At 44.6% G+C, this 22,059-nt stretch overlaps 1 protein-coding gene across 1 annotated transcript; it reads right to left on the reverse strand.

Moving 5' to 3' along the window:
• On the reverse strand, positions 1-17,126 carry itgb8 (integrin, beta 8). The gene is made up of 16 exons (XM_041903527.2): positions 16,699-17,126; positions 15,482-15,567; positions 13,196-13,367; positions 10,140-10,246; positions 9,765-9,904; positions 9,441-9,606; positions 8,105-8,263; positions 4,685-4,780; positions 4,252-4,332; positions 3,536-3,679; positions 2,530-3,013; positions 2,162-2,384; positions 1,889-1,992; positions 1,561-1,674; positions 844-1,004; positions 1-760 (listed from the first exon to the last, which is right to left on the reverse strand). Exons 1-16 carry the CDS (start codon positions 16,796-16,798, stop codon positions 629-631), a joined length of 2,469 nt encoding a protein of 822 aa, XP_041759461.2. The 5' UTR covers positions 16,799-17,126; the 3' UTR covers positions 1-628.
• Between the last annotated feature and the right edge of the window lie 4,933 nt (positions 17,127-22,059).

Raw genomic sequence — 22,059 nt, forward strand, 5'->3', positions numbered from 1 at the left:
AAAAACCTTGAATGAGTAGGTGTCTAAACTTTTGACTGGTACTGTAGATTTGGTGTCAGGCAAAAAAAGGTAATGATTGTGGAGTGTCACATATTCACACTTTACTGCTGCTGCAACGTCACCATTAATTAATTAATTAATTAATTAATTAATTCATTCATTCATTCATTCATTCATTCATTCATTCATTCATTCAATTATTCATTCTGACCACTAGGTGGCAAGCTAACACAGGACCCACAGGTTGAGTGGAGCGAGAGAGAGATCAAGTAAACTAATACACTTTTAGTGTTCTCTGTGATAAAAGCATACATATTTAGCATTGATAATTCTATCAATGATCAATGTTCAGTACCTTTCAATGGCTGCCAGTCCATAAAGCCACATAAAATGACAGTATCAGTGTTACCCTGTCCAGTTTTTCATGATTTAGTATCCTTCCCCTAACCTGTAACCAGTGCAAGTGGACTGAGAAAAGATTCCTGTAGGCCTGCCCACTGTAATTTTACCGTACCTGGGCTTAGTTTTTCAGAGTTGCTGGTTCTCAAGCAGTATAATATTAGAGGTGCTGCTTTTTTGTACCTGTCAGCAATGGCCCACTTCAACCTTTGACCTCTAACCCCTGACCTCACTGCCAGGGTTCGCCCAGGGGCATCTTGGGAACGGTGATATGCATCTCCATCGGACGGTCAGGGCTCGGGGGGCGGTCCCTCCGGTAGGATACCGTCTTCTCATTGGTCGCTGGGATGTGTGACAGATCCTAATGATACAACATGCACAAGCAGTCAGAAACACGCACACAAGTGTGTTCCTGTGTGTATCTAAAATATTGGAGAATCTTACCTTGCCAGTGGGGTTGTATTGTTGGTCAGTGGCGCCACTCTGTGGCAAAGATCGTCTCTGCAGCAGCAGCACCAGTACAGCCAGCATCACCAAGCCAGGGAGGAACGTCAACACACACACACTGAGGAAGGTCCCCACATACCGCCTACTGGATACACACTCTGGAGACACACACACACACACACAGTTGTGAGTACTTTATCTCTATCCATTGTAGTATACAGGGACACACAGACCCAACACACCAATATTTGACCCTGAAATAGTTACAAATTACCACTGTCCGCAAACACACACATGCATGCATGGGCACACACACACACACACACACACACACACACACACACACACACACACACACACACACACACACACACACACACACACACAAAGGGCTCATCCTCAGACAAAGAGACTAAAGTTCTACTCTGACATTTATAACTGTTGCCATGGAAACTTGGCTTCCGCAACCGGGAGTGTGAGTGTTTGGGAATACAGTGGGGAGAGGGGAGAGGCGGGAGGAGAGTGGGGGAGGTATGGGGGGAGGAGGGTGTGGGACAGGGAGAGAGGGTGGAAGATTGGGGAGAGAGACAAAGGGGAGAGTGGGACACACACAATGAATAGTGCTGTTTCCAAGAGAGGTGGTGGGGTGCAATTGTTGCAACTTACACTTACACAGTGTGTGTGTGTGTTTGTTTGTGTGTGCGTGTGTCTCACCAGGTTGTGTGTTGAAATGTAGAAGAGTATTTCCTGAGACAAGTGCAGTGTGGAAGCGATAGTTACAGTTGTCTTTCTTATACACACACTGTCTCCATTCCTGACCTACTAGGACTAGAGAGAGAGAGAGAGAGAGAGAGAGAGAGAGAGAGAGAGAGAGAGAGAATATATTAATGTTTATCCCATCAACTCTTAACAAGAGAAAGAGAGAGAGAATGAACTGAACGAATGTCATGGACATTTTTTATATTTTTTTGCAGACCATCATGACATGTTTGTGTGTGTGAGTGTGTGCTTCTCTCTGGTATAACCCCTGACCCCATTCTACCTGTGACATCATTGACGTAACCCACTAATGGGGCGCAGGTATGGTTGCACTGCCCCGCCTCTCTCTGAGACAGACCGTAAGACAAGTGACAGTCTATACACCTCCTAATAGAGCGAGAGAGAGGATGAGAGAGCAAGAGAGAACGAGAGAGAGGGAGAGAGAGGGAGAGAGAGAGTGATTACCAGGGTGGTTGACGTGACCGACCACGTATGAACCCAGGTCATCAGAATACACAGCACCAGATTGTGTTAGCTCGCTGAGCTGAAGCCTTACCAGTGTGACTGACAGGAGCTGTGGCAGGTGGGACATCTCTCACAAAACGCTCCGGAATATTGATGGTCGTCACACACACACCTGCCACACACACACCTGCCACGCCCGCTGCATAGCACCCCGTTGTCGGACAGGCAGGTTGCTGTGGAGACTGGGCACATGCAGCTCTCCCCTGTCCAGTCCTCCTCACACACACACTCACCAGACACACACATACCTCGCCCTGAAGGAGAGAGGGAGAGAGAGATTGTAGTCTCTACCACCAGTTACACAGTGAATAAGAATTAGATCGTAAGATGCGAAATGTACAGTCTTGGGTTCTGTGTGTGTGTGTCTGTGTGTGCACAACGTGTGTGTGTCTGCATTACCTCCACACAGTAGTCCGTGTTGGTAGGGGCAGGAGTAGTCGTCCATCTGACAGTACTGTCCATAGACTGTTCCCAGACTGTTCCTCTCACACACACACTTCCCACACACACACACTCCCCGACCGTTACAGTCCACCCCCGATCCCCCCTCACGACACTGCCACGACCACGCCGGTCCGTGTGTGTGAGGGTGTGTGGGTGTGTGCTCTGGGTCTAGGTCCGGTGTGCGTGTGTGCATGTCCGGATTGTTCAAGTCTTGATTATTATGGTCTGTATCTGGGGTGTCCTCTCCACACGTTGACTGATGTGTGGTATCGTCGTGGCAACGCCAGTCCGGTCCACAGTGACAGCGACATCGTGAGTGAACCTTGATGATGGCTGACTCATTGTAACCCACGGGCCTGACGAAGACCTGGACCACGTCATCTTCATCATCATGATCGTCAGGACAGGAGTGCAGGCCGATGGTGATGTTGAAGTAGACCTACATAGAAATAGAATGAGTAGAGAGTAGACTAGAGTTAGAGTTATAGCGAGCAGAGCCGACATTCAACCTCAAGACATTGGCCCTATTCATACATTTAAAGGTAGACTCAGCAATATGGCATCATCACACACAGCGGAGGGATGTGCTTAAACACTATTTTCATGAGTTAGGGGTGAATCCTTACTGTAAGGGGTGAATCCTAACTTACTTCAATGGGAGACTATGAGAAAATTCAGACTTTGCTCCTAAGATTGTATATGCTGAAATAATATATCCGATAAAGGAGCTTTTCATAAACAATAACAACAGGTCAGCTGATAATCAAATGACAAGTTAATGTGTTGAGTCATAATCTACTCAGATCAGATTATTCACTAATATGCCTACCTCTGTAAGAAACACGCACATGCACATACATACGCACGCATGTATACACACACAGACCCACCGCCACTTGACAAGTGCGTGCGTGCTTGAGTGTGTGTGTGTTTGTGTGCGAGCATGCGTGTGTGTGTGTACCGTCTGGTTGGGCTGGACGTTGGAGCAGCTGCGGTTGTCGTGGGATACAGATCCTTCCGGACAGAGAGGAGAGACACTGACCAGGAAACGACTGAACGCTCTGTCCTCCACTGACACGGACACCTGGACAACTGACAACAACCTCTAGAGGAGAGAGAGATGGAGAGAGAACGAGAGAGAGTGGTGGAAAGAGAGATAGAGAGGGAGAGAGAGAGTGAGGGAGAGAGAGGGTGAGGGTGAGGGAGAAAGAGGGTGAGGGAGAGCGAGAGAGAGAGAGAGAGATGGAGAGAGAACAGGTTGTCACATGTCCTCAGAAAGCCTCCATTGTTCTCCGGTCCTCTGATCAACAGAGAGGCTGATGGGAAAGAAGGAGGCGGGTCTAAAAATAGTGTCTTTGTATTCGTCGGTGATTAGACTGTGTTACCGTGGAGAAGGGATAGCCTTAATAATGCCAGGCTCTGTTCTGCGGATTCACTGTGTGTGTGTGTGTGTTTGTGTGTGTGTATCCGTGTGTGTCTGTGTGTGTGTGTACAGACAGAGTGTGCAGATCTGTGGAGTTGGCAGATTCCCGTACAGAGCAATGGTTTGTTCTGTGCCCCGGGGTGTGATAGATTATACTGGGCCATGCCAAACCTTCACCCTCCCCTTACTCCTCCACCCACCCAACAACGTCCCGCTCCCATCAGTGTTTTTTCGTTTCTGTGTGTGTGTGTTACCTTGTATGCGTCCACCACCACGTCTATAAGGTTGGGAGCCTGGAACAGAAGATTAGAGCCTGGTAGCAACCTGACCAACTCCTAGAAAGAGAGAGAGAGAGAGAGAGAGAGAGAGAGAGAGAGATAGTTAGAGAGAGAGAGAGAGAGAGAGAGAGAGAGAGAGAGAGAGAGAGAGAGAGAGAGAGAGAGAGAGAGATAGATAGATAGTTGAGAGAGAGAGAGAGAGAGAGAGAGAGAGAGAGAGAGAGAGAGAGAGAGAGAGAGAGAGAGAGAGAGAGAGAGAGAGAGAGAGAGATGTTAACTCCAGGGCCAGAGAGAAAGGGACACAGAGTCTGGGGTACTCAGTTTGAGACAATGTTAATTAATGAGTGTGCGATGGGTTTGTGTGTGTGAGAGATCAGCAAAGAGAGAGTCGTGTGTGTAGAGAGATTACCTCATACCACTGATATTGTAGTTGTTCCACAGCAAAGAGAGAGTAGATGTGGTTCTCTAGAAGCTTCTCGGCCAGCAGGCCTAAACTGGGATGGTCCTAACAGAAACAGATAGACAAGCCATGTTGGTGTTCTCCGTGTGTATGTGTGTGTTCACCATGTGTTCATAGGTGTGTTTGTTTGTGTGTTTGCGTGCACGAGTGTGTGTTCTCCACGTGCATATAGGTGTCTGTGGACATGCCTGTGCGAGTGTGTCTCACCATGGTAGTGTGAGTATGTGTGTGTGTGTATAGGTGTGTATAGGTGTGTATAGGTGCATATAGGTGTGTATAGGTGTGTATAGGTGCATATAGGTGCGTATATAGGTGTATATAGGTGTGTGCATATAGGTGTATATAGGTGTGTATAGGTGTGTATATTGGTGTGTATAGGTGTATATAGGTTTGTATATAGGTGTATATAGGTGTGTATAGGTGTGTATAGGTGTGTATATAGGTGTGTATAGGTGTGTATAGGTGTGTATAGGTGTGTATATAGGTGTGTATAGGTGTGTATAGGTGTGTATATAGGTGTGTATAGGTGCGTATAGGTGCGTATATAGGTGTGTGCATATAGGTGTATATAGGTGTGTATAGGTGTATATATTGGTGTATATAGGTGTGTATAGGTGTGTATAGGTGTGTATAGGTGTGTATATAGGTGTGTATAGGTGTGTATAGGTGTGTATATAGGTGTGTATAGGTGTGTATAGGTGCGTATATAGGTGTGTGCATATAGGTGTATATAGGTGTGTATAGGTGTGTATAGGTGTGTATATACAGTGAGGGAAAAAAGTATTTGATCCCCTGCTGATTTTGTACGTTTGCCCACTGACAAAGAAATGATCAGTCTATAATTTTAATGGTAGGTTTATTTGAACAGAGAGAGACAGAATAATAACAAAAAAATCCAGAAAAACGCATGTAAAAAATGTTATAAATTGATTTGCATTTTAATGAGGGAAATAAGTATTTGACCCCCTCTCAATCAGAAAGATTTCTGGCTCCCAGGTGTCTTTTATACAGGTAACGAGCTGAGATTAGGAGCACACTCTTAAAGGGAGTGCTCCTAATCTCAGCTTGTTACCTGTATAAAAGACACCTGTCCACAGAAGCAATCAATTAATCAGATTCCAAACTCTCCACCATGGCCAAGACCAAAGAGCTCTCCAAGGATGTCAGGGACAAGATTGTAGACCTACACAAGGCTGGAATGGGCTACAAGACCATCGGCAAGCAGCTTGGTGAGAGTGACAACAGTTGGTGCGATTATTCGCAAATGGAAGAAACACAAAATAACTGTCAATCTCCCTCGGCCTGGGGCTCCATGCAAGATCTCACCTCGTGGAGTTGCAATGATCATGAGAACGGTGAGGAATCAGCCCAGAACTACACGGGAGGATCTTGTCAATGATCTCAAGGCAGCTGGGACCATAGTCACCAAGAAAACAATTGGTAACACACTACGCCGTGAAGGACTGAAATCCTGCAGCACCCGCAAAGTCCCCCTGCTCAAGAAAGCACATATACAGGCCCGTCTGAAGTTTGCCAATGAACATCTGAATGATTCAGAGGAGAACTGGGTGAAAGTGTTGTGGTCAGATGATACCAAAATCGAGCTCTTTGGAATCAACTCAACTCGCCGTGTTTGGAGGAGGAGGAATGCTGCCTATGACCCCAAGAACACCATCCCCACCGTCAAACATGGAGGTGGAAACATTATGCTTTGGGGGTGTTTTTCTGCTAAGGGGACAGGACAACTTCACCGCATCAAAGGGACGATGGACGGGGCCATGTACCGTCAAATCTTGGGTGAGAACCTCCTTCCCTCAGCCAGGGCATTGAAAATGGGTCGTGGATGGGTATTCCAGCATGACAATGACCCAAAACACACGGCCAAGGCAACAAAGGAGTGGCTCAAGAAGAAGCACATTAAGGTCCTGGAGTGGCCTAGCCAGTCTCCAGACCTTAATCCCATAGAAAATCTGTGGAGGGAGCTGAAGGTTCGAGTTGCCAAACGTCAGCCTTGAAACCTTAATGAAGATCTGCAAAGAGGAGTGGGACAAAATCCCTCCTGAGATGTGTGCAAACCTGGTGGCCAACTACAAGAAACGTCTGACCTCTGTGATTGCCAACAAGGGTTTTGCCACCAAGTACTAAGTCATGTTTTGCAGAGGGGTCAAGTACTTATTTCCCTCATTAAAAAGCAAACCAATTTATAACATTTTTGACATGCATTTTTCTGGATTTGTTTGTTGTTATTCTGTCTCTCACTGTTCAAATAAACCTACCATTAAAATTATAGACTGATCATTTCTTTGTCAGTGGGAAAACGTACAAAATCAGCAGGGGATCAAATACTTTTTTCCCTCACTGTAGGTGTATATAGGTGTGTATAGGTGTGTATATAGGTGTATATAGGTGTGTATATAGGTGTATATAGGTGTGTATATGTGTGTATAGGTGTGTATATAGGTGTATATAGGTGTATATAGGTGTGTATAGGTGTGTATATAGGTGTATATAGGTGTGTATAGGTGTGTATATTGGTGTATATAGGTGTGTATAGGTGTGTATAGGTGTGTATATAGGTGTGTATAGGTGTGTATATAGGTGTGTATAGGTGTGTATAGGTGTGTATATAGGTGTGTATAGGTGTGTATAGGTGTGTATATAGGTGTGTATAGGTGTGTATAGGTGTGTATATAGGTGTGTATAGGTGTGTATAGGTGTATATATAGGTGTGTATAGGTGTGTATATAGGTGTGTATAGGTGTGTATATGTGTGTATATAGGTGTGTATAGGTGTGTATAGGTGTGTATATAGGTGTGTATAGGTGTGTATATAGGTGTGTATAGGTGTGTATATAGGTGTGTATAGGTGTGTATAGGTGTGTATATAGGTGTGTATAGGTGTGTATAGGTGTGTATATAGGTGTATATAGGTGTGTATAGGTGTGTATATAGGTGTGTATAGGTGTGTATAGGTGTGTATAGGTGTGTATAGGTGTGTATATAGGTGTGTATAGGTGTGTATAGGTGTGTATATAGGTGTGTATAGGTGTGTATAGGTGTGTATATAGGTGTGTATAGGTGTGTATATAGGTGTGTATAGGTGTGTATATAGGTGTGTATAGGTGTGTATAGGTGTGTATATAGGTGTGTATAGGTGTGTATAGGTGTGTATATAGGTGTATATAGGTGTGTATAGGTGTGTATATAGGTGTGTATAGGTGTGTATAGGTGTGTATAGGTGTGTATAGGTGTGTATAGGTGTGTATAGGTGTGTATAGGTGTGTATAGGTGTGTATATAGGTGTGTATAGGTGTGTATAGGTGTATATTGATGTGCGTGTTCTCCGGTATGTGTATGTCTGTGTCTCACCATGGTAGTACTCTCCATATAGATGTTGTTCTCCAGATGACAGTGGCCGTCGTGGGGTGTGACTATGCCAGCCAGTCTACTGTCCAACGCCAGGTGAGAAGGCTGGTCTGTCATCAACAACAACAGACGCTTGGCCTCCCCACGCCAACCCACCTCACCCTGACAGAGAGAAAGAGAGGAGGGGAGAGAGAGGGGGGAGAGAGAAAGAGAGAGGGTAGAGAGGAGGTGGAGGAGGGAGAAAGAGAGAGAAAGAAAGAAAGAAAGAAAGAAAGAAAGAAAGAAAGAAAGAAAGAAAGAAAGAAAGAAAGAAAGAAAGAAAGAAAGAAAGAAAGAAAGAAATACAGGAAGAAAGGGAAGGGAGATTCATTCGTATTATATTTTCATCTCATTGTCTATTCAATCATTTCCTGATCAGTCAGGATAAGTCAATTCATTTTAAGCTACTGGAAAGAAAGGGTCCATAAAAAGTGTAGCCTGCCATTCCACACAGATGGTGTCACCCACTGTATGAGCTACTGGGAAAGAAAGTGAGGAGAGGACGGAGTGAGTGTGTGTACCCCCTGTAAGCTCTGACTCAGGTCCCCTGAAGGGTCCTATTCCACATTGATGGTTTCATCCACTGTGTGTGTGTGTGTTTGTGTGTGTGTGTGTCATACCCCAGTGATGGTGCCAGTAGATGCCAGCAGCACTACTCATTGCTGACCCAGCATGCCAGCATTCTCCCTGATACATACACACTCACTCACTCACTCACACACACTCACACACACTTACACCCACACACACAATTGCCCACACATGCACAACTGCACGGACATGCACACGCACACACACACACACTCACACACACCCCTCTTCAGTGAGTGACATCATCGCGAAGGTATGGGATGCCTTCTCGAATGGGGGTCTGAGTCAAAGCATGCAGGGGGCACTAAACACACACACACACACACCCACACCGACACAGACACAGACTGTCACGCCCTGACCTTGAGAGCCCTGTTTTCTCTAGTTGGTTTGGTCAGGGTGTAAATTCTAGATTTTGTATTTCTATGTTGGCCGGGTGTGGTTCCCAATCAGAGGCAGCTGTCGATCATTGTCTCTGATTGGGGATCATACTTAGGCAGCCATTTTGCCTACCTTAGTGATGGGATCTTGTTTCTGTGTTGGCTTGTGTTTGTGTAGCCTGTTGAACTTCACGTTTGTTTGTATTTTGTTGTTTTGATCGGTATTCAGTTAATAAAGGAATATGTACGCATACCACGCTGCACCTTTGTCTGATCTGTCTATCAACGAGCGTGACACAGACACACACACACACACATGCAGTACCTACCTGGCATACAGTAGCTTGCAGCATAGCATCTAACCCTCCCTCTGGTGTGTCCATGTTGCCTGATATCCTCTGTCTCTTGATGACGCGTGTAAACTCAGACATGTTTGCCGTCATACTAAGAACATGGTGGAAGCCATGGGCTGGTCGACACTTCACCTCAAAGTCACTGTGAGAGAATGGGGCGGGGGCGGAAGGGACGGGGAGAGAGGGAGAGTCACTTATCATTGAAAGAATGAAGATACCGGTAGTCCAGCAACTTGAAAGGGTTCTGTCAGTGAGTTGGTGTGTCTGAGTTGGTGTGTCTGTGTGTGTCCCCCACCCTACCTGCAGGGGTTATTTATCTTAGAGGGGTGTACGTTGATGTAGGGGGAGACAGGTTTGTCAACGAAGGAGCCGAACCCCAGACGCAGATCACTGGAATGTTCTCTCATACGGTGGGACAAGGCCACGCCCACCGTCTTCAGCTGCACCAATAGGGAAACATCAGGGAGATTTACATACTGTACACCCAACCAATCACGGTAAAGAGTAAACACTTACCTAGCCCAGGTAATAAAACAAATGTCTTCATAAATCAATCTATTTCAGCTGAAATCTTATCAAAGTTTATTTCGAGAATTAAAAGTGCTAAGAGTTGTATTGTAAAAACATTGTACTGTAGGTTCTATAGATTACGTAGATAGGTAACCAGTCACTCACCTGGTCCAGGTTTTCCTGCATGGATGCTGATACGTCCACCAGGTAGTACAGATCAACAGGATACCTCTCTAACTGCTGTACTGCTACTATCACACTGGCCTCAGCACCTACACACAGTTTCATGTTTATTTGGAATAAAACAACCATTGGAAATATCACTCACCAGAGTTCTTGCAATAAAAGCAGCAGTAAAAATGGGAAATAAAGCTCAGGATAGGGCTGTTGCGGTGATCGTATTATCGCCACACCGGCAGTCATGAGTCATGACCGCAGTAAAATTCCACGTGACCGTTTAGTCATGGTAATCTCCTCTTATGCACTCTGAACATGCTTTGGTAGTACCCAACTCGCTAACGACCATCAGATCCTAATGGCCTGTTACTCAGGGCTCTATTGGCCCTCTAACCACTCTGACATCAATGCAAATGTATTTTGGGAATCACATCTAACACTTATCATCAAAACAGTATCGTGCTTTTAAAACTCACCTCACTGTGATGATCTATTTGAAGAAAGAAGTTCAACAGCAGGTTGAAACTGAGTGGAAAACATAGTCATTGTGGATGTTGTTTCAAAGCCGAACACAATGAAATGGACAGCGCTTTCTAAGGTGATGATTCATTAATTCAAAACACCCATATGCATATTAGAGCTTATGCATAGGCTTATGAGACCAAGACCAAAAAAAAACGGAATAAAAATTATGATTGTGCCTTTATACAATACATAGCATACTGCATATTACGCATGGCAGAAAAACATAAAACAGAACTGATTTAAGATGTCTTTGGTACATAATTGGTCTAGCCTATTCTCCAAAATTAAACAAATTTGAGTAATCACCTTTGAATGTGGACTGTATTATTATTCATACTGGATGGACTGGTTACCTTATGCTATGCTCCAAAATGTATATCCATGAGTCTGGGAGAGAACATATATAGCCCTAGGCCATGCTGTTGGTTCATTGATTGTGCAGGGCGGCTTACAGGCAGCCTACAATTATAGTGAATTTGTATTTGATTTTGAATAGCCTAGTAATAGGGATTTTTTTCTATTTTCATAATTAATTGGGTGGCACATTACCTTTAGCTATACATAATATCTCACCACCATGCGTTTCAATCTCCTCCTCTCTACTTTATTCCTTTCTCAACCGTGCAGAGGGGCTGTCAACAGTTTTGTGAAATATGATTTGTTGCAAAAACTTGTCACTATCGATGTTCCCGAACAGACTTCACTTGGTTTCCCAAATTAAGCACTGGGTAGCTGCAGGAACAGGGTTGGAAAGCCCATGGCATTTAGAGTTGGGGCGGAATTTCACCTGTTGCACAGCAAGAGCACGCTTCTCAAACAGTGGTTGATGCGTGGAGTGAAATAAGTGTTCTTATATTTATTTCTCAGCAGCTCATACTAAGCACAGCTCCGCTATAAAAACCGAAGTAGCATACCAGACATCATTGAAAAAAGGACCAGCGGGAAAGTGCACGGCCTACATTCGCTAATCGAGTGCATACAGAGTACGTATTTTTACCCTGCCCCTGTTCCTGCCCATTTCATAATGGGCCATTCTAAATCGAAACTAATTTTACATATTAGTAAAGACAGAATTAAATTGAGAATAGTCTGATGGGTGAAAATATGAATGATGAGAGAACAGCTGTGCAGCCTGAGGCAAGGAACAGAGCGCAAGCTTTTTTTGCAACTTTCTCAAATCATCAATAGGCTATAGTCGCACCATGCAGCCCATATATGTTTTGATTTCTAAGACATTCTAAGGTTTGTATCATTCACAACTAATGTTGCCAAATAACTCTAAATCTAGCATATAGGACCTGTTTCAAATGATCACAGTTACGCTCAACATAGCCACTTCATATGAACACTGTCTCTGGAATGGGAAAAATATCCTTTCTGTTTATTCAGTTCAATTATATTCTTCTCACTATAAAATCATATAATATAAAATAATGGCACGGGACTTATAAGTATATCTTATGGCATGGCGCATAGCCAGATAACATACAGTAGGCCAACTCATATTCTGTTCTTCTGAAATACATTTTCTTCATATCATAATGTTTCTTTAGAACTGACTAAAATAAATATTGGATTTATTGCGATTGTGATTTATTTAACTTTTTTAAATGTAGATGTTCCAAAGGCATAACAATAACCGGCTGACAAAATGTCATGACCGCCACAGCCCTAGCTCAGGACAATATACTGAACAAAAATATAAACGCAACTATCATGCTGAAACATGAGGTGATGGCAGCGGATGAATGGCACAACAATGGGCCTCCGGATCTCGTCATGGTATATCTGTGCATTCAAATTGCCATCGTTAAAATGTAATTGTGTTTGTTGTCCGTAGCTTATGCCTGCCCATACCATAACCCCACTGCCACCATGGGGCACTCTGTTCACAATGTTGACATCAGCAAACCGTTCACCCACACGACACCATACATGTGGTCTGCGGTTGTGAGGCCGGTTGGATGTACTGCCAAATTCTTTAAAACGACGTTGGAGGCGGCTTATGGTAGAGAAATTAACATTACATTATCTGGAAACAGCTCTGGTGGACATTCCTCCAGTCAGCTTGCCAATTGCACGCTCCCTCAAAACTTGAGACATCTGAATCATTGTGTTGTGTGACAAAACTGCACATTTTATAGTGGCCTTTTATTTTTCCCAGCACAAGGTGCACCTGTGTAATGATCATGCCGTTTAATCAGCTTCTTGAAATTCCACACCTGACAGGCGGATGGCCTTGGCAAAGGAGAAATGCTCACAAACAGGGATGTTAACAAATTTGTGCACCACATTTAAGAGAAATAAGCTTTTTGTGTGTATGGAACATTTCTGGGATCTTTCATTTCAGCTCATGAAACATGGGACCAACATCTGTTGCGTTTATATTTTTGTTCAGTGTATGTACAACATTCAGCAAATAACTGGTAAAGACGTACATCAAGACGTACAGTATAACAGGACTATGTGCAGTCAGCATTCAGTGAGTTATTCAGTGGCAGCTATACTCTGCCCCTCACCTGGTCTGAGTGTGATGGTGATCGCTCCAGGTGACACCTGAGTGCTGCTGGTCGTAGCGTTGACCTCCACCATGACCTCTGGATGCTCTATGAACTCTAGGTCACACCCCCTCCTTGCCAGGGTCCCCGCCAAGTCGCAGCGCTCTCCCATCTCTGCTCCATCCAGGAAACCCTGTTAGGGGTCAGAGGTCAGGGGTCAGGGGTTAGAGATCAGGGCCCATACCGTTCTCACTGGATGTTATATCAGGGGTCAATTCCTATTTCAATTCACTCCATTCAGGAGAGGTGTACTATATAGCAAGTGTAATTACACTGTAACTAACTCTGTAAGTGATGTAGGTTATTACCATTCATTTTCGATTTTCTTGAAATGGGATTTTAATCTCCTGAATTGCCTGAATAGAAATCGAGTCAGTTGACTGTATGTTTAGTTGTATAACTGGAAATAGAAGAGATTAAACTGAGGACGTAGGACTGTGTGCGTGTGAGTTGTAATTATTGTTTAGAAGCTGGGCAGTGCCTTGCAGTGACATAACACAACACAGACAATAATCCCAGTATAGAAACCCACTTCTGTGAGTTGGACTGTGTCAACTGTGTCATGGTTTAGGGCTTTAGAGTGGCTGGTCAAAGAGGATTACAGACCTCTGATACCCTGGTACTACTGACACAAAACAACAGACCTCTGATACCCTGGTACTACTGACACAAGACAACAGACCTCTGATACCCTGGTACTACTGACACAAGACAACAGACCTCTGATACCCTGGTACTACTGACACAAGACAACAGACCTCTGATACCCTGGTACTACTGACACAAAACAAAACAACAGTAAATACTGCTATGAAGAGTTAGGCCTGAACATACACCAGAGCCAATATTCAATAAAAATATTCTATAAGAGGTGTCTGTAATCAAGCAGTAAAACATAGTCTAAGAGGCAGTCCGAACTATGAGTCATGTTCAATTGAGTATGGATTTAATCTGTGTCTGGGAAACCCGCCCTCCGTAGTGGTCGGCTCCGGCCCACTTCAAACTTTGGTACTGTTAAGTCCCTCTAAACCACAGTCATACAGGGACTTTCCTACCAACAGACCCAATAGACTGGTACTAACTGAAACTAACAGTGTGTGTTGGAGGGGTTTTCAGAATGAGCTACCCCACTCCAAGACAGGGTGTGTGTGTGGGGGGGGGGTGCTTTCCAATTCAAACACCAGTGAGCAAACACACTCAAGGTCTCAAGACTAGTGACCCAGGTAATGATAAGGTGTGTGTGTGTGTGTGTGTGTGTGTGTGTGTGTGTGTGTGTGTGTGTGTGTGTGTGTGTGTGTGTGTGTGTGTGTGTGTGTGTGTGTGTGTTGTCTTCAGGAGGTCGTGATGTGCTAGTTTACAGGTTCTCATGGTCACATATTGGGTCAGATTGGCACTTTACGAGAACCCAGGATTAAGGCAGAACCCACACACACACCAGGGAAGGGTTATCACCAGGGTGTGTGTATGAAAGTGTGTGTGTGTGCATTATCTATGACAGACTAAACACATAGATAGAGCCAGAGCCTGTAGAAGTGTTTAAATTACCAATCACAACTGGCCTTGTCACTAATCTATCTGGCGACATGTCAGAGAGAGCACCTACACAAACACACACCGCACACACACACCACACACACACTAACGTGCTGTTGAACACACATTATACACCTCCCTAAACAACATCAAAGAGTGGCTGCTTCTCTACAGAGGAATGTGAATGCTGTACTCGTCACTCTCCATTCTTTCTCTCTGTGTCCCCCTTCTCGCTCTCTCTCTGTCCCCCTTCTCTCTCTCTCTCTCTCTCTCTCTCTCTCGCTCTCTCTCTCTGTTTCCCCTTCTCTCTCTCTTTCTGTGTCCCCTTTCTCTCCCTCTCTCTCTCTCTCCCCCTCTCTCTCTGTGTCCCCCTTCTCTCTCTCTCTCTCTCTCTGTGTCCCCCATTCTCTGTCTCTCTCTCTCTCTCTCTCTCTCTGTCCCCCTTCTCTCTCTCTCTTTCTCTCTCTGTGTCCCCCTTCTCTATCTCTTTCTCTCTCTGTGTCCCCCTTCTCTCTCTCCCCATCTCTCTCTCTCCCCATCTCACTCTCTCCCCATCTCTCTCTCCCCATCTCTCTCTCTCTCCCCATCTCGCTCTCTCCCCATCCCTCTCTCTCCCTATCTCGCTCTCTCCCCATCTCTCTCTCTCCCCTTCTCTCTCTCTCCATCTCTCTCTCTCTCCCCAACTTGCTCTCTCCCCATCTCACTCTCTCTTACCTCCTCAAAGCACCAGGCACACTGTGGTCCGCGTCGGAGGCACTCTGAACACGACGAGACAGGAGGAGACGAACACACACTCTCACCTGTGGAGAAGGATAGAGGAGAGGAGAGGAGAGGAGAGGAGAGGAGAGGAGAGGAGAGGAGAGGAGAGGAGAGGAGAGGAGAGGAGAGGAGAGGAGAGGAGAGGAGAGGAGAGGAGAGGAGAGAGAATTAACACATGAAAGACTGACTGTGTAAACAGTCATTAACCATGCAGCAGTAAGGCTCTGTCAATTACCATGTTTAAATCAGGAATGTAGAGGCACAACATAGACTCACAATAGATCAGTGTGTGTGTGTGTGTGTGTGTGTGTGTGTGTGTGTGTGTGTGTGTGTGTGTGTGTGTGTGTGCGTGAACAGGTGCTTCAGTGTAGTTCATTCACACATTTATTCACAAGCTCAGTAATCACCATGCAGTCACATTAATCTGACTAGTCCTTCTACAGACGAATTATTCTACAGACAGTAGAGTATATTGTGTTTCTAAACAATGTCCCACATCCATAAGAACTATGGACCTAATTCCACTACTAAGCCAATCTATGGCTCAGATCCCATGTATTCCCTGTGAGACTGGTGTTGTTCAGTAATGTAGGCCATGTGAGGAATGCTGCAGGTCTCAGTTTACTAATTTGTGAAATACTTAATGATAAATTATTGAATTAACAAACAGCTCTGACCTAATTACTGTGCCAGTTACAGCTGGATAACACAACACTATAGGCTACATCAGTACCTGATCAGTCGAAGCTGATCACATCCCTGATAGATCAATAAAAATATAAATACCATGATAAACATAACCAATGCCTTTTGAATGCCTGAAGAGATGTATAATATAAAGCTGGGAATATAACAGTATGATAAATGTATTTGATAGATGCAGTGCGTTGATAAGCCTATGTGATTGTTACCGACTGAAACGTGCGAGTGTGACATTCCGTTGTGGACGGTGACAGATGACCAGCCGAGTGACCAGCCGAGACATTGACAAGCAAGGACTACTGGCGGGCCATTTATAGCTATCATCATTATCTGACAGTTCATTCATTCTTGAAGATTATTTCACTAATTCATCTGTCACACCCATTCACACAATGATGATGTTTCCATCTATTAGTGCATTCATTCCACAGTAGACTAACCTACCTATCCAGGTATATTCTGTCACTCACCGGAATGAGTGTTCCCGCCGATGATGTTAGCGGCCAATACCACGCAGAGCAGCACGCGATGCAGAGTCGGGTTACCGTATTTATGTAGCCAGGAAGTCATATCTACACCGGGGGCAGGCTGTAGGAAGCGGATCAGCTCGAGACACCGGCAGCAGGCAGGCAGCTCCGGTCACCGCCTACTACTGACACTCTGCAATAATGGGAATGAACTGGGAAATGCCGCACGTCCGCGTGAACAAGAGGCAGCGCCAGGAATGAACCGTGCGTCGGTGTGGCATTGTTGTTTGTTTTCTTTCCACAGAATAACCTTCTTATCCAATCAGCCGATTATTCCCAGAAATCTCCTTCACGTGGAATTCACTTGGCAAGCTCTTTAAAGCGCGAAGGAAAAAATTAAAACGAGACATCTCTCTCTCTCTCTCTCTCTCTCTCTCGCGCTCTCCCTTGCATCTAGTCTAGTCCGCAGCAGGTGTAGTGCGGTTTAGTGCGTCCCCCGTTACATACTATGTCCCGGGAGAGACTTCACTGAGCTCATTCGAACAACACCAGTATCTCAGCGCGCTATCGTTCCTCTCCTTTGTTTCTGTCGTTTTCTTCTTTGCAATGTTTCAGAGTTGAGTGTCTTACGACCATATGCTGATTGAGCTGATTGTAAAGCCCAGCGTGAAAAATCTCTCTCGCTCTCTCTTGGTTTTATGCTGCGCACTGACTCAGGCACCGTCATGGCAACGATGCTTCCCACACATGTGAGAGAGAAAGGTTCTACAGTATTTTACTGTGTGAGTGTGTGTGTGTGTGTGTGTGTTTGTGTGTGTGTGTGAGAGAGAGAGACATTTCACATTTGAAATGTCTTCATTCTTTTGGAACGTCTGAGTGTAATGTTTACTGTTAATATTTATTGTTTATTTGACTTTTGTTTACTATCTACTTCACTTGCTTTGGCAATGTTAACATATGTTTCCCATGCCAATAAAGCCCTTAAATTGAATTGAATTGAGAGAGAGTGGGTGGGAGGCTTTGACACTACTGTTTGACTAAGTTCTTCAGACCCATTGTGTCTGAAGAGGTGTCTCACTAGTGTTAGTCTAATGTTGTTGTTGTCTGACACCAGGCGGGGGAGTAGTGTGTGTGGGGAGTAGTGTGTGTGTGTGTGTGCGTGTCTGAGAGAGAGCGTGCCAGTTGGGGTAATAAAAACAGAGAGTAGTTCGCGGTCCCGTGTTAAGGGGGTTAGTCTATTATAAAGAGGGATTCCTGCGACATGCAGTAACCTCCACTAGCCAGCTGGACTTCTAAACAGGAGCCAGATAGAGTGGGAGAGGGGAGAGAGAGGGAGGGGGAGGGGGAGGTAGAGAGGAGTAGAGGGAGGGGGGAGAGAGGGGGTTGTAGTTAACAAATGGGTTGTCCAAAAGAGAAGAGAGGAACACGGCTTCAATGTTTCTTTTAAAGAGGGAACAAAATCAGAGACACAATAGAACAGCCAGTACCTAAACAGAGACAGAGAGAGAGAGAGAGAGAGAAAGAGATAGATATAGAGAGACAGAGGGAGATAGATAGAGAGAGACAGAGGGAGATAGATAGAGAGAGACAGAGAGAGGGCCCTCTGTAGCTCAGCTGGTAGAGCATGGCGCTTGTAACGCCAAGGTAGTGGGTTCGATCCCCGGGACCACCCATACACAAAAAAATGTATGCACGCATGACTGTAAGTCGCTTTGGATAAAAGCGTCTGCTAAATGGCATTTATTTATTTAGAGGGAGATAGGGAGATAGAGAGAGAGAGACACAGAGAGTGATGGAGATATATAGATAGATAAATAGAGGGAGAGAGGATAGATAGATGGAGAGAGGGAGATAGAGATAGATAGATAGAGGGAGACAGAGAGAGATAGAGAGAGAGATTGAGGGAGAGAGATAGATAGAGAGCTATAGAGGGAGAGAGGGTGTGGGGCGCGGTGAGTGCCCCCAATAGGCTCCTTATATCCTATTTGTGACACTCAGGGCTGGAGTAGAATCAATTAGTAATTCTTCTATTCATTTAACTACAATATATCTTCTGCTTTTCACACACGCAGGCACGCACACACACACCTGTACACATCTGCACACACATACACGCTCACACACATACACACAACACACTTCAATGAAAGCTCATTGGGTGTGCCAACTTTCCCTCACCCCATTACACTCTTTCTCAATTATGGTAATGAAGCATTACACACATCATACCAGTGTGCGCATGCGTGTGTGTGTGTGTGTGTGTGTGTGTGTAGTGGATGGGGCTATTTCTAGGACTAGGGATGTAGAGAGCTTGGAAGACAATGGGTGTTCTTATCCCCCTGTCAGCCCCTTAAGGGAACTCTGGGATGGGGGAGAGGGGGATGGGAGAGAGGGGGATGTTGGAGAGGTTTGGAGAGAATTTGGGGGCAGGGCAAGAGAGAGAGAGAGAGAGATGCACCCAATTCCAAATTCACCCCCAGCTGTTATGGTGAAAACTCCAACAAGTTCCAACTAGAGCAAGATGTCCCTACTAGCATAATACCTCACTATTATATAGGGCAGACATATGACAGACTATTTCAAGTTTCTAAAAGTAGAATTGAGACGTTTCCTCCTCTGATCTAGTCCTCTTCCTCTTTTCTGTCTAAATATTAAACCTGCCTGTGTGGGTGTCTATGTGTCACAGATCAGTCTTCACTGTCAGTCGTCATGTGTTTAATAGATGACATTCAAGATTTCTAGTGGAAACGAAAAACTAAAAGGTGGTTTTTAGCAGTAGTGAGATGCCGTGTGGGACACTATCTGACACTTTAACCATGATTCTCAAAGGTCACCAGGCAGACGAGTCTGTTTCCAAAAGGTCATTTCCCAGAGCTGAACTGAGTTGATGCTAGTGGACAGGTAGCCTATCAGGTGCCAGTGAACAGTCACTTCCTGAATACAAACCAGGGAAACCCCGCGGTCCTCTAGGCTCTGACCAGTGAGCAGTGTTGTCGTGTTAGGGTTACACACACCCTACGCATTCACACATGCACGCACACACACACACACACACACACACACACACACACACACACACACACACACACACACACACACACACACACACACACACACACACACACACAGACACACACATACTGCTGCATCATTCCGGTCATCCCAAAGGGGTGATTAGTGGTCTGGTGTTCACAAACACACCATCAGCATATATATGGTTAACCACAAAGACTCTCTCTTTGTCTCTAAAATGATGTCACAGCTGTCACTGCATTATGACTATTCCAGGGGTGTATTCATTACGTCTTGTAACAGAAACTGTTTAACCAAAAGGAATCAAACAGAGCAAACGGAACAAAACAGGGAAGGACCTACCTGAATTTGTCCAATTGAAACTCTAGTTTTGTGTGTGTGTTTGCAACAGAGGCTCTGATTGTCCAAGGGAAATAACGCTTTGATACCGCACGGAGGGGAAGCACTGGTACGCCATCTTATGGTCATACACACACACACACTCCTTTGGTTGTGTTAAATGTGGTGAGTTACGAACAGAGACTACACCCAGACTATGCACATTCCAATGAAAAAACGATGCATATTTGGAAATACTGTGTGTGTATGTTTACTACCTCAGTCAAGTTAAAAGCTTGAACAGTAGCCAGCCACTTAATAAATCCTAACACAAACAGAAGGAACAGTTTTCTGGAAACAATATACTTACTTTCAATGACAGCTGTAATGGCATCAAGTCTATTGTCAATAAGCAATGGTATGTTCTATCATCAGACACCTCTTTAAATTCTGCTTTTCAGAATCCACCTTTATTTACCTATAAAACGATCAACAAATCTATCAAACATGTTGATCAAATCAGATGTGGTCAGAGAGATAAAAGAGGAATGAATAAAAAGATGTTTCCCCTGTAGATCATGTACCTCATGTAGCACCATAATGAAATGTGCTGCAACAAGATCTCACGGTCTGACCAATTTGACTTCAGATTCTGACGTTTGTCCACGTTTGTCCAAACATCAAATGTAGAAGTTGCTCCAGAGACCCTCGGAACCAGAGCTCGCGGCTTACGGCCATCCGCAGCCCCTGTCCAAAACGCCCTAGCATAACCCAAGCCTACTTGGTGGTAATTGCGCCCGTTGCCCCTAGTGGCCGGATTTGTAGGCATCTCCCGATGTCCTGGGTACCTGGGCGGACGTCAGATTTTGAAATGGATCTTGAGTGACCTGGCTGATGTACTAGCTTTGTATGCCCTCAGACTTCTAGGACCTATGAGATAAAGTAATGTATAACATTCACTACTAAAATACTTATTGATATGTTACAGTGTTCTTGTAATAATATATATATTGGAAAAAAATCATCCTGCGCCTTGAAAGTAGGACTTGGAGAACATAAATCTGTTATCAGACATCAAGATATTACCTTGCCAGTTGCGAGACACTTTATAGAATAAAACCAATCTATTAATGAATTGCGTTGCGTCAGGATCTAAAAAGTTTATCCACCATGCAGAGGTGATCACGACAACAAATTACTCCAAAGGGAAGCCATTTGGATCAATAATTAAGATCTGTATCACCACAAGGTTTAAAGGAAGAACTAGATTTGACCTCCTTCCTATAGGCCAAATTTAGACTCTCATACAAGAACACTGTACATATCATATTTTTCATATAATTATGAGTTATCCCCACATATTGATGAATGGCCTAGCCGGATGTCCTTCGTAGTAAACTATCTCATAAATTGATATAATTGATCCAAGTGAGCGGACACCTAAGGCAATTGATTCATGAACGTTTCACACCTGATACCCCAAATTGGCCTACTGTAGGTGCCCGCTCCCATACCCTATAATTCTGTATTTCTTTAGCTGCGTTTAGACAGGCAGCCCAATTCGGATATTTTTTCCACTAATTGGTCTTTTGACTAATCACATCAGATCTTTTCACAGCTGATCTGATTGGTCAAAAGACCAATTATTGAGAGAAAAAAATCATAATTGGGCTGCTTGTCTAAATGCAGCCATAGTGATTGTAACATGTATACAGGTAGACCAGAGAAGCCCATAGAGATGGATAGAGGACTCATCTTTGTATCTGTGCCATTATAGCATCTGGGACAGCATGGGCAGCACCATTGAGGCTATTTACATTTTAAAGTAGTACATTTTCTTCTTCTTCACAATTGGCTGTCCTGATGACCCAGTTGGACATGACTCCAACAGGGTCACCAGGAGGGATCAGCCAATGAAGTTGGAAGTCCCACCCAGTTGACTACGTTAAAATGGTGGAAGCCCTCAATGGCGCTGTCCATGCTAATACAGCCTTTTGGCCACTAAAGGCCTCT

This window comes from Coregonus clupeaformis, chromosome 17 (genome assembly GCF_020615455.1).
Source record: "Coregonus clupeaformis isolate EN_2021a chromosome 17, ASM2061545v1, whole genome shotgun sequence".
Taxonomy (NCBI): domain Eukaryota; kingdom Metazoa; phylum Chordata; class Actinopteri; order Salmoniformes; family Salmonidae; genus Coregonus; species Coregonus clupeaformis.

Excerpts from the sequence above, each read along its gene's own strand:
- itgb8 (XM_041903527.2), bottom strand. The coding sequence starts at position 16,798 with ATGACTTCCTGGCTACATAAATACGGTAACCCGACTCTGCATCGCGTG. Across the intron at positions 1,675-1,888 it reads TTACGTCAATGATGTCACAG|TCCTAGTAGGTCAGGAATGG; the intron begins GTAGAATGGGGT and ends CTCTCTCTCTAG. Across the intron at positions 761-843 it reads AATACAACCCCACTGGCAAG|GATCTGTCACACATCCCAGC; the intron begins GTAAGATTCTCC and ends TTGTATCATTAG.